General features: G+C 33.0%; 1 protein-coding gene across 1 annotated transcript in view; it reads left to right on the top strand.

The window, feature by feature from the left end:
- The window catches only part of ATR (ATR serine/threonine kinase), a 136,272-nt gene that overhangs the window by 97,368 nt on the left and 26,437 nt on the right, over nt 1-12,467 (top strand). The window contains 7 exon segments of the mRNA XM_015593746.2: nt 1,654-1,818; nt 2,855-2,946; nt 6,252-6,343; nt 6,577-6,754; nt 8,825-9,004; nt 9,441-9,600; nt 11,501-11,680. Coding sequence (XP_015449232.1) covers nt 1,654-1,818; nt 2,855-2,946; nt 6,252-6,343; nt 6,577-6,754; nt 8,825-9,004; nt 9,441-9,600; nt 11,501-11,680 — 1,047 coding nt within the window.

The raw sequence follows: 12,467 nt of genomic DNA, 5'->3' as shown, positions 1-12,467 counted from the left end.
GGGGCTAATATAATGGTATTAAATAAAAGGTCAAAATTTCTTGGCTTTTTCAGGTCAAACTGTAGTGAGAGAACTGGAAAATTAGTAGCTTGTAGTCTGTATAAAATATTAGCCCTCTTCTGTCTTATTTTCCTCCTTACTAGCTTTGAGTCTATTGTTCATTGTTAAAGTCATTCTCTTTCCATGGATGTTCAGTTCTCTCTTTTTCTTCCTCTGTGTTGTACTCACTTTGTAAAATCCAGCCCTGGATAAACTCACCCATCTTCCTTCCCAGTGTCTGCTTGTAAGGAGCTGAACATTGCTGGAGAAAAATCACACAATCACGAAATGAATTTTAACTTTTTAAGTTCATAATCTTAGACATCAACTGGACTCTAACAACTGCCTCAGTCCTTCTGTGTTTCTCTAGTAAATCCACTTTCCCACTCTTCAAGGTGGCTGTTTTCTTACCTTCTCTTTATTTCTTTCCTTCTACCTCACTTACTTAACTCAACTGATGATCTCGCTTCATTGGTCTTTGGGAAAATAGAAGCCAAATGTCTGCCAAATCTGAAAATACACTGGCTTCTGTGCCATATTCTTTTTCTTGTCTTCTGTTGTTTCTAAGGACCCCTTCCTGTCAAAATTCAGTCCTACTTGTATTCTCAATTTCAGGGATTTCATTCTTCAAATATTCTTGCTTTCTCTAGTATCATTAATTTCTCTTTCTCAACCAGAGTATATAGGATATATACTCTGATATCTCCTATTTTAATTTTTTACAATTCCCTTTATCTTAGGTTCTGTTTCCCTTCACAGTCAATTTTTTAAAGAATTGTCTGTCTTCCTTATATTCACTTCTTTACTTCTCATTCACTCTTTGCCCATTCCAATAAGCCTTCTTTCTCCATTTCACTGACACTATTGCTAGGAAAATCATTGGACTCATGTTACCAGATCTAATCAGTGTTTCCCAGTCCTTATTTTCTTAACCTCACAGCATCATTTGATCACTCCTTTCTTTATAAGACATCTGCTTTTCTTCCGTGGCTCCTGGGATACCACATTCTCCAGGTTTCTTCAAACTACTCTGGTTTCTCCTGTTAGTTTGATTTGTTAGTTTTTATCTATGAATATAGAATGGAAGTTCTCTACTCTCCTTCTTCGGGTCTCTTTTCTTCTCTCTATATTCACTTTCTGAATCATGCCATCCTTTCCCCTGTCACCGAAACTTTTATCTCAAGACTGACTATCTCCTTCTAACCCAGATTTGATGTCTTGGGTTTCTTGAAGGCATCTAAATACCAATATATTAAAATGCTTGTTTAAATTTTTTTACTTTGTTTTAAAATGCAGTAAAACACTTATAAACTATACTCAGCAGATTTTATTATAAATTGGGTCAGAAAAGAGTTCAGGACCTTGAGGTTCTTTACAGCTCTTGTTATCAATAACAGTTACTAATATAGGTTCATATTTAAGTGGAGTAAGTGTTGCAGCAATAGAATGGCTGGGAATAAAATTACAATTTTATTGTGAGTCTGCCTTGAAACAAAACTTATTGCTTTGAGAAAAAATTCTCATATGCCCTTTTCACATAAACTCGTGGTTTTTAGTTTTATTTTCCTCTCTGTTTTCCCCCTCATTTGATTGCTTTTTAATGGTCGAACAAAGAAATTATATGCTGCTATGCATGAACCAGATGGAGTGGCTGGAGTAAGTGCAATTCGAAAGGCAGAACCATCTCTTAAAGAACAGATCCTTGAACATGAAAGCATTGGCTTACTGAGAGATGCCACAGCTTGTTATGACAGGGCTATTCAGCTAGAACCAGACCAGGTAAGATAATAAATGAAAGACAACATAATGAAAAGAGCCGAGCCCTTAACTCTGGAAAACTTAGTTTTAATACTGTTTTTACCATGTCCCAGTGTGTCTGGAAAATATTTAACCATCACTGAGCTTGAGTTTCCTGACTGATAAAATTAGAGATTTGTGCTAGATGATCTCAAAGATCTCTTCCCATACCAAATTTCTGTGACCTGAGAAAACCCTCAAATCAATGAGATTTATTGTGGAGTATATTTAGATTAAACTGTGTGTGCAATTACTCTAAAATTTCTATTTTTGTTTGCTATTAAAAATATAAGATATGCATCAATTTTTAATAATAGTAGTGATTCTCTACAGTCTAAGAAACTTTTACAGATTACCAACATCTGTGAATCTCTTAAAGGAGCCCATAGAATCATTGAGCTACAATTTCTCATGGGGGTATGTTACATAGCTTTTGTTTATGGGGACAGGAAAGGAATTTAGAATCATTGATTTATAATCTTGACCTAGGTTCTCTCTAATCTTGGGGTATTGCTTTTTGCCATATTTGACATGTTCATTTCTCAGAAGCTCAATGTACAGGGCCTTTAATTTTTTACAATCTTATTTTCGGTTTTAAAGAAAATTGCATAACACTATTTAACTTTTTAGATTCTAAACCCAAAATATATATTGATAATATTGTGACCTTGAGTTTTCATTTTATATATGACAAATAATATGACAAGTAATCTTTAAATAAAATAGTAAAGAGTACTTGTTACTTTTATATTTGATCTGAACCAAACATTAGACCAAATCTAGAAGAAATAATACATTTAATGTGAGATTTTTAAGGTTGTCTGCATTTAAAAAAACCTATTCAGGTGTGTGTAGGACATTGGTAAGGGACTCTGCCATATAGCAAAGCAAGGTAATTACTAACGTAAGAAGGGTAGGCTCAATGAGGTAAATAGTATTTTTAAAAATAGATATTAGTTAAACTGTTTTTGGTTCCCAAGATATATTTGCAATGACAATTGTTATTTTAAATTTTTAGATCATTCATTATCATGGTGTAGTGAAGTCCATGTTGGGTCTTGGTCAGCTCTCTACTGTAATCACTCAGGTTAATGGAGTTCATGCTAACAGGTAATATTTTTTGAAAGTATGATTTTCTTTTGTTTTATATCTTAATAGGGAATTTTTAAATTGATGAATTGGGTTGACATAATGTTTACTAAAGTAATGAAATGTTTTTTATGTTTTCATGCATTAGAGATAAGCACCAAAAAATACATTTTCCTCTATCTGATCTTGGAAGCTAAGCAAGGTCGGGCCTGGTTAGTACTTGGCTGGGAGACCACCTAGGAAGACCAGGTGCTGTAGGTGTAAAATAAATGAATGAATGAATGATTGTAAGCTGACAAGGTCCTTGCAATCTGTTACATTTAATGTGAGATTTTTAAGGTTGTCTGCATTTAAAAAAACCTATTCAGGTGTGTGTAGGACATTGGTAAGGGACTCTGCCATATAGCAAAGCAAGGTAATTACTAACGTAAGAAGGGTAGGCTCAATGAGGTAAATAGTATTTTTAAAAATAGATATTAGTTAAACTGTTTTTGGTTCCCAAGATATATTTGCAATGACAATTGTTATTTTAAATTTTTAGATCATTCATTATCATGGTGTAGTGAAGTCCATGTTGGGTCTTGGTCAGCTCTCTACTGTAATCACTCAGGTTAATGGAGTTCATGCTAACAGGTAATATTTTTTGAAAGTATGATTTTCTTTTGTTTTATATCTTAATAGGGAATTTTTAAATTGATGAATTGGGTTGACATAATGTTTACTAAAGTAATGAAATGTTTTTTATGTTTTCATGCATTAGAGATAAGCACCAAAAAATACATTTTCCTCTATCTGATCTTGGAAGCTAAGCAAGGTCGGGCCTGGTTAGTACTTGGCTGGGAGACCACCTAGGAAGACCAGGTGCTGTAGGTGTAAAATAAATGAATGAATGAATGATTGTAAGCTGACAAGGTCCTTGCAATCTGTGAGGTCAACCAAGGGTTGCCACGCCTAAAAAAAAATAAAAATAAAAATAAAAATTTTTCCTACTTTCTCATAGCACTTAACAGCTTATCTTTTGTCCAAAGAGTCATCTTTGAATTATATCTCCTTTAATAGAGAAACCTTCCAGAACTCACTTATTCCTGATGAGGCTCAATCAGCTCTGCCTACATTGTCAACATCAGTTTATTTTCTGTGTTGGGGAGGGAGAAATTTTGTGACTGCGTATGGAATACCACTCTAGACTCTATGGGTTGATTTTTCCCTAAAAGATTGATAAAAATGAAAGCAGCCTTTTTTTTTTTTTTTAAAGAAAATGGGTTTGTTATAGCAAATCAAATGATTACCTCTCCCCGCCCCCCACAAAAATAAATAAATAAAGTAACACTTATGTGTGGCAGATACTAACGCCAGACAGTTTTTAGTTTGGAGAATAACTGGAAGTTGGTTCTGCTCTTGAAACTGCCTTGCTCTGAGAACTGAAAGCCTTATTCCTTAATATATTTACTAGACCCCAAATGACTTTTCTGGGCAGTGAGGTCTGGTCAAAAGGGAGAGGATCTTAGTTAACCAAAAGGCACACAGGCCACCACTTTCAATTAGATTACTCTGAAAGCAGCTCTTCTAAGTACAATTTCTGTCAACTCAAAACTGTGATTTATAAAGACCGCCATTCTGTAATGTCCCAGAGCATAGAAGCTCACTGTTGGCCAGATGGTTTCACAGTAGTAGAATAAAAATGAATTATGGAGGAAACTGCAGAAGCAGGGAAAGATTATATATTTTAGATATATTTCTCCAGATTAGTTGAGAGACCTTATGAATAAAGAGATTGTAGGAATTTGGTACAGTTTGTCATGGCTCAAGCTGAGGTGTCAAGTTTTCTTATGATGCACACTGGACAGAGTCCTCTTTCATTTTCTCTTTTGATCTGGGATACATACAGCCTCTTGATCTATGAAAAGGCAAGTGTCAATAATTTAATGAATGCTGCTACATAATATTGGAGCAAATGATCAGTAAGGGTATGTGTTTTCCTTGGGGAGAATATTTGCATTTAAACAAATATTTCTCCAAAATTATTAACTATGCTTGAGCTACACTGTCATTGTTTTTAATGTACCCATTTATGGGGTTAAGTTCTCAAAGCTGGATCCTCATTGCCACTTGGTACTTTTTGGTATAATGCTTGGTATGACACAGCCCCTCTGGATAGCACATCTTACTAATTCTACTCAGATTTTTATCCTAAAACTGATATTCTGGCATCTGGTGATAAACTTGTAAAGTTATTAAAAATTGTAGTTTTGAAAATTTTATTTCTATTGTATTTCTGTTAGTCTTGTTCTAAATTCTTTTTGGTGGTATTCATATTTAGAAATTAGAGAATATTCAGTATTTATGCTGCTATTTTAGATTTTATTAAATAAAAGTTTACTCATTTGTTACATTTTCTTTATGGATTTTTATTACAGAAAGAGCAAGGATAGCACTGATCCCATCCTCTTTGAGTCTGTTATTTATTTATAATTTAGGGATATATGTGCCTATCATAGTTATTAGTTAACTAAATGGAAAAATGTGCCTACCCTAGCCAAGCGTCTAGCATATAGCAGGTATTCAATTCAAATGATATGATTAATAAAGCAGACATATGGGGAAGTCTAGCTTCTTTTATGCAACCATGACCCACCCAAAATATCACAAGCCATCTTAGTGTCACATAGTAGAATACTTAGGAAAAACAATTACTTATACTGGTTTTACACATTCAAATTTTAAAGTAACTGAAAATATTTTTAAAATAGGTTTATATTTTAGATAGCTAATTTTGTATCATTGTTATGCCATTGACACATCACTTGTAACTTTCTTAAGCCCTTATTGTTGAATGTCCTCTACACCCCCCAACTCCCATCCCACCAGCTCTTATATTTTTGTCTTAAATTTAATTCAAAATTCCAAGTTATTGGAATTGCTTACTTCTGAATGCATATATGTTCAGTTGGCTTTTTTTCTTCCTTTCCCTTTGTTCAAGTTAAGCATGGAACTAATCTTATAACTATACTTTGTAATTATCCAGTTATTCTGTTCTAATACATGACACAATTTAATTTGTCCAGGAATGATATTTTAAAATGGCTCTATCAGAAGTAATTATTGAAGACATGTTTTCGGGGAATGGAAAGATTAAAATTTGGCAGGTTGTTTTGGATAGAGATAATTATTTTGTATGTATGTACAAAATATAATACAAATGCAATAAGTAGAGTGATAAATAAATACAATAAATAGAGTATCTAAACCAAAATAAAAATATTTAAATGCCACTTTAAATTTAAATAAATAAAAGCTTAGTTGTTATGGGTTTTTTTTTTTAATAGGTCTGAATGGACAGATGAATTAAACACATACAGAGTGGAAGCAGCTTGGAAATTGTCACAGTGGGATTTGGTGGAAAACTATTTGGCAGCAGGTAAAATTACTTCTTAAATATAAGCAGTTTTAATATGCTATAAATATTCAGACTTAAGTAGCTAAGTAACAGTCATAATTAATCTATCAGCCTGTTTTACAATAGCCTTGTTCAGTTGTTCAAGTAGAATGAAACCATCTGTTCAGAGTTTCTCCTGACCATTTTACTATATGAAATAAAGCGTTTTCTTAGACCCAGCTACCATGGTCCTTGACTCTTCATTTGTTTTTTAGATGGGAAATCTACAACATGGAGTGTCAGACTGGGACAGCTGTTATTATCAGCCAAAAAAAGAGATATCGCAGCTTTTTATGACACACTGAAACTAGTGAGAGCAGAACAAATTGTACCTCTTTCGGCTGCAAGCTTTGAAAGAGGCTCTTACCAACGAGGATATGAATATATTGTGAGGTATTTTGAGGTTTCCATTTTTATATTACTGGTCTATAACTGTCATCTGACAGGTTTAGAATTTTTTAATTAGTAAATAACTGATGATATGTCTGGTATCATGCATAGTTAGACAAAATGGCTCTTTATTCTTTAATTCACATCTTGCAATTGAAAAATGTTCTAACATACATCCTATTAATTAGGAAGGCAATTATGAGATTTCTAAAAAATATCAAAAATATATTTGTCTTCATATAATTTATACTTTATTTTCTATACAACTGACCTAAATAATGTAGACATCTGCTGTGCTTGGCACATTGGTGTTTTCCTTCCTCATTAAGAAATGCATTTCACATTCCTACCACCCCCCAAAAACATATAGGCATTACATTACTAGAAAGGAGTGCTAAATTTTAGAGAGAGGAAAGACCATAATGGAAAACATTTTAGGTCTGTTAATTCATCTGAAGAAAATAAACAAATGTTTTAATTGAACTATAATAAATTAAAAATATAAGTAAGCAATTTTTTCTTTTTAGTTAGAAGAATTTACTATGTTTTATATCAGCCTCTTCAGTAACATGTTCAATGAAACCAGAGATTGGACCACCGAGATTAATTCTATTCTGTAGCTACTCACCTGCATTCTTGAGCACTTAGTCATAGATATTGACAATGCATAGGAAAAAAGTTAGTGTGATTGTTTCCTTCAGAGGGAAGCATTGCTTTCACTCTTAGGGGAAAAAAAAAAAATTAAAAATTGCATTCATATCCCTCATACAGTGTTGGTAGGATTGTGAATCGGTACAGCCACTGTGGAAAACAGTCTGGAGGTGCCTCAAAAAATTAAAAATAGATATACCTTTTGACCTAGCGATTCAAAGTAAACCAAAACAATAATTTGTAAAGATCTAAGCATCCTTATGTTCATGGCAGCACTGTTTACAGTAGCCAAGATATGGAAGCAACCTAAATGCCCATCAACAGACGATTGGATAAAGAAGTTATGGTTCATATATGCAATGGAATATTACTCAGCCTTAAATAAATAAATAAGTGAAATCCTCCCATTTGCAACGATGTAGATGGACCTAGAGGTTATTATGCTGAGTGAAATAAGTCAGAGAAAGATAAATACCATATAATTTTAGTTATATGAGGAATCTAAGGAACAAAAAGAACAAACTAATTGAAACCAGACTTACAAACACAGAGGACATTCTGGTGACAGCCAGAGGTGAGGTGGGTGGGGGATTGGGAGAAAGCAGTGAAGGGTTAAAGCACAGATTAATAGTTGATGAGTGGTCAAGGGGATGAGGAGCATGGTATAGGGAATGCAATCAGCAGAGATGTGATGGATATGTATAGAGTCAGAGGGAAGATAGAGTAATCTGCAGGATCGTTTCATAAACTATATAAATGTCTAACCAATGTTCTGTATGCTTGAAACTAATAATAGAATAAAATAAAATCATTCACAAGCCTATTACTCATTATATAACTACTATTAATTTTGGATATTTTCCTTTTTAGACTTTGAATTCATGTATGTGAATTTAACTTAAAAAAACCAAAAAAACCTAAAGGTGTGTTTGTAGTATATATATACAGTATGGTATCCTGCTGTTGAATGTTATTAAAGCTTCTTAGTAAACCAAAAAAAAAGGTGCATTCATTTCACAATTTTTTACTATCATCAACTATCAGGTCCTCATATAGTATAAATCAATTATGTTGATTTATAATGGATCCATATTTTATCTTCATATAGGTGATAAAGTTTGATTTTCATACATTTGAATTGAATTTTATATACCCTTCTCCAGTTTAATTAATAGGAATTTGGGGATCACAGCAAAGCAGTAAATATTTAAATCAACATAAATTGGTATTTATACCTAATTTGAAAAGATATAAATAAATGTTACTGTTTATATATACCAAGAATATATATTAGTTAAAGTTCTTTCAAAAGAAACTACACATTTCAGATTCTTCATGGCTAAATTAAAGTACATGCTTTATAGATCAGATTAATAAGGCTGGATATTATAATATTTTAATGTTGGCTCTGTCTATCTTCAGATTGCACATGTTGTGTGAGTTGGAGCATAGCATCAAACCACTTTTTCACAAGTCTCCAGATGACAGTTCTCAAGAAGATTCTCTAAACTGGGTAGCTCGACTAGAAATGACCCAGAATTCCTACAGAGCTAAGGAGCCCATTCTGGCTCTTCGGAGAGCTTTATTAAGCGTCAATAAAAGGTTTTCCACACTTTTTTGTTTTAATGTCAGTTATCGTGAATTTAGTATTATATTTGCATATTATTTGGGAGCATTTATTTTTTTCTAATTTTCTTTCTGAAGCTGTATTTTTCTGTTTACTTCTCAGTGCTACTCTGTATAGTTGAAATGAACCTAGAACTTAAGAATTACATGTATATGCAATATATATATTTTTTAATGTTAAAAACCTATCTGGGGGAGGTACGATGTAAGTCAATAATGAGGTCTTCACATACTCATAATTAATAAAAATGGAACACTCTTAAGAAAATTAAAATTAGTTTTTAAACAAATTAATCTTTGAAGTGGTATATTGAGAATGTTTCATGTTGGGAAGAGATATTTTAATTGTTGTTGAATATACTTAAAAATGCTCTCCACCTCACCCCTACCCCGTTTTGTCACATTTCTTTAGACCAGATTATAATGAAATGGTTGGAGAATGCTGGCTACAGAGTGCCAGAGTAGCTAGAAAGGCTGGTCACCACCAGACAGCCTACAATGCTCTCCTTAATGCTGGAGAGTCACGACTTGCTGAACTGTATGTGGAAAGGGCAAAGTGGCTATGGTCCAAGGTAACATCCAGGGGAATGGCATCATATATATGTATTGTGTTGCAGATTATGTACTTCCTACAAAGGCCTGAGTGAGAGATGATTCCTAATCTGAATTCAGAATCTTCTTTTTCTGTCAACTTTCTTCATCATTTATCTACCATAATTGGGAAGAAACTGTTCCTTCTGTCCTGAAGTCCCTAAATATTTTTTCGTTTCAAGGCTGAAAGTGTAGTTCTCTCATTTTTTCTTGAGAGAAGTAACCAATTTTTACTTTGTTTTTACCTTCTCTATGTATAAAGGGATCATGTAGTAAGCATTCAAAAAATACTTGTTAAATGAACACAACAATGTCCTTACATCCTTGGCAGATAATTGGTTTTGCATGGACTTGCCAGTATTACTGTCAAGATTCACTTCTAATTTTCTAGCCTGTTAGAAAGAGCTTAGCTTCAGAAAAAAAGTCACCAGTAATCTTCAGATTAAAGCTACAATAATGATAAAAGGACTTTTTAAATATCTAAACTACTTGCAAAGCTTATGCTTCAGATTTAAATGGCTGTTACTTAACATATTTCATGCTTACCATCAGTCTAGAATTAGTCATAGGCATAGTATGTTTTGAAATTGACATTTACTAACTGCAGCTGGTTGTCTTTGATTGCACCAACTTTATAGGTGGCTGACAAAGGACAGTGGAGGAGATGTTTCCTGGATAGGAAATGAAAATAATAACTTAGCCTGCATTAGTCAGTACCTGTCATTTTCTGAGCTAGTGCTAACCTATATATTGTAATGCCTAAAACTCTATATGTTAAAAATGCAGTTTGTCATCTAATATTTAGTACCTATTTCTCTTCCCATATTCCTTATTTTGCTGGGTAGGACTCTATTGCATTCTTTCAGCCAAGACAGAAATCTGGACATCACTCTGAACTTCTCTCCCTCACTTTCCACATTTAGTTGGAGACTAAATCCACCTTAGAAAAGTCTTTTGAATCCTCACCCTCTTATTTATCTCTGCTGCTTTCATTCATACCCTTACTTTTACAGCCTATAACAATATTAACAGCCTTTTGGGGGTCCTCACCATTTCTGTATATACTTTACTGCTGCCTGTGGTCTCTCTGAAATAATATGTTGAATCATGTTGCTCCCCTTATTAAAATCCTTCAAAATATTCTTCATGCCTTTCGGATTAAGTCTGAACTCTAGGAAGTACACAAGGCCCATTATGACTGAGTCCTAGTCTCCTTCTTCAGTCTTATTTGTCACCATCTCACAAACTCTTTAGACTTCAGCTAAAACCAGACTACTTACCCTTCTCCCAATTAAAATTATTATTCCTTCTACCAAGAATGTATTTCACTGAATTCTCTGCCATGAAAATTTATTCTCATTCTTTAAGACCTAATTCAGATTTTCCTCATTTGGTAACCTTTCCTGACTGCTGCTCTCCTCCATTTTTCTATATTTTCAGGTAATTTTTAGGGGATTCCTTTTTCTTTCCCCCATAATACACATGTATATTCCTCAGTTAATAGCACTTAGCTAATTGTGTTGTTATTTTACATAGTCTATTTCCTCACTTGATTGTGAACTTTTTTAAGCCAGAGATTTTGATTTATTCATGTTTGTTTATCCCCAGTCATATACATATATAAGTTCCCTGCACTTTGATTAACTATGAAATGAATGAGTAAATGAATGAATAAATATGAGTTCTTCATGAAATGAAACACTGCTTCTTTTTTAGGATTTTCCTTTCTTAGGATGGAAATAAGAGCTAAACGTAAAATTACAAATGAATTTATACATAAAATATCTAATGAACTTTAAATCCTAACAATTTTATTTGTTTTTCAGAAAATGTAAATATGTTCTTAAATTTAAAAGCTGGTTGTTGCCATTTTTCTTTTAGGGTGATGTTCACCAGGCACTAATTGTTCTTCAAAAGGGTGTTGAGTTATGTTTTCCTGAAAATAAAACCCCAACTGAGAGTAAGAACATGTTAATCCATGGTCGAGCTATGCTACTAGTAGGCCGATTTATGGAAGAAACAGCTAACTTTGAAAGCAATGCAATTATGAAAAAATATAAGGTAATTATATCTATAATGCAATTTTAATTAGAAACTCTTTTTTTGTTTTTGAAAATGGGTAAAATAATTTTAAAGTCCATATGGAAGAATACAGATATAAAAATAGCCAGGAAACTCTTTTGACTTTTTAGTGAGTATATAACATGAGTATATAGCTGGAGGAATTAAAGTAAATAAATTCATGAAACTACCACCTAGGTCAAGAAGTAGAATATTATTAGCACATTACAACACACCCTAATCACCCTCACTCCCCAAAGTTAACTAAACCCTAGTCTGAAAAGTTTTCAACAAGCGCAATATATAACTTCCTTATTAGTTGTTAAGCTAATACATGGATGGTATTACAAGTCAGTTATTTCTCAGTTACCCATGGGTCAAAGAAAAAATAGCAAAGGGAATTAAAAAATACTTTGATTGATAAAAATATGACATATTAAAACCTGTGGAATGCCTCTAAAGCCATTCTTGAAATGAATTTTTTATTTGCACATATTAGAAAAAAATAGAGGCTCCAAAATTAATGAGCTAAATATCCATCTCAAAGAGTTAAAAAAGGAACTGAAAAAGAAAAAGTAAAAATAACAAAGAATATAGACTATAGGAAATAATAAAGTAATAACTAGTAGCTAGAATTTGTGAGGCAGATTAACTAAGAAGTTAAATAGGCAAAAAGTTTTAGAGCCACGTAGGAAGCTGCCTAAGTCTTTGAAGACAGTGGTGCACATGAATAACTCAAAACTATGAGGACCCGCTAGAGATAACTTCTAAGGAAAGAATAATATGT

This window comes from Pteropus alecto, unplaced genomic scaffold, assembly GCF_000325575.1.
Source record: "Pteropus alecto unplaced genomic scaffold, ASM32557v1 scaffold75, whole genome shotgun sequence".
In the NCBI taxonomy this organism is placed as follows: domain Eukaryota; kingdom Metazoa; phylum Chordata; class Mammalia; order Chiroptera; family Pteropodidae; genus Pteropus; species Pteropus alecto.
The sequence above is the reverse complement of the archived record's forward strand: the minus strand, read 5'-3'. Positions and strand labels throughout refer to the sequence as shown.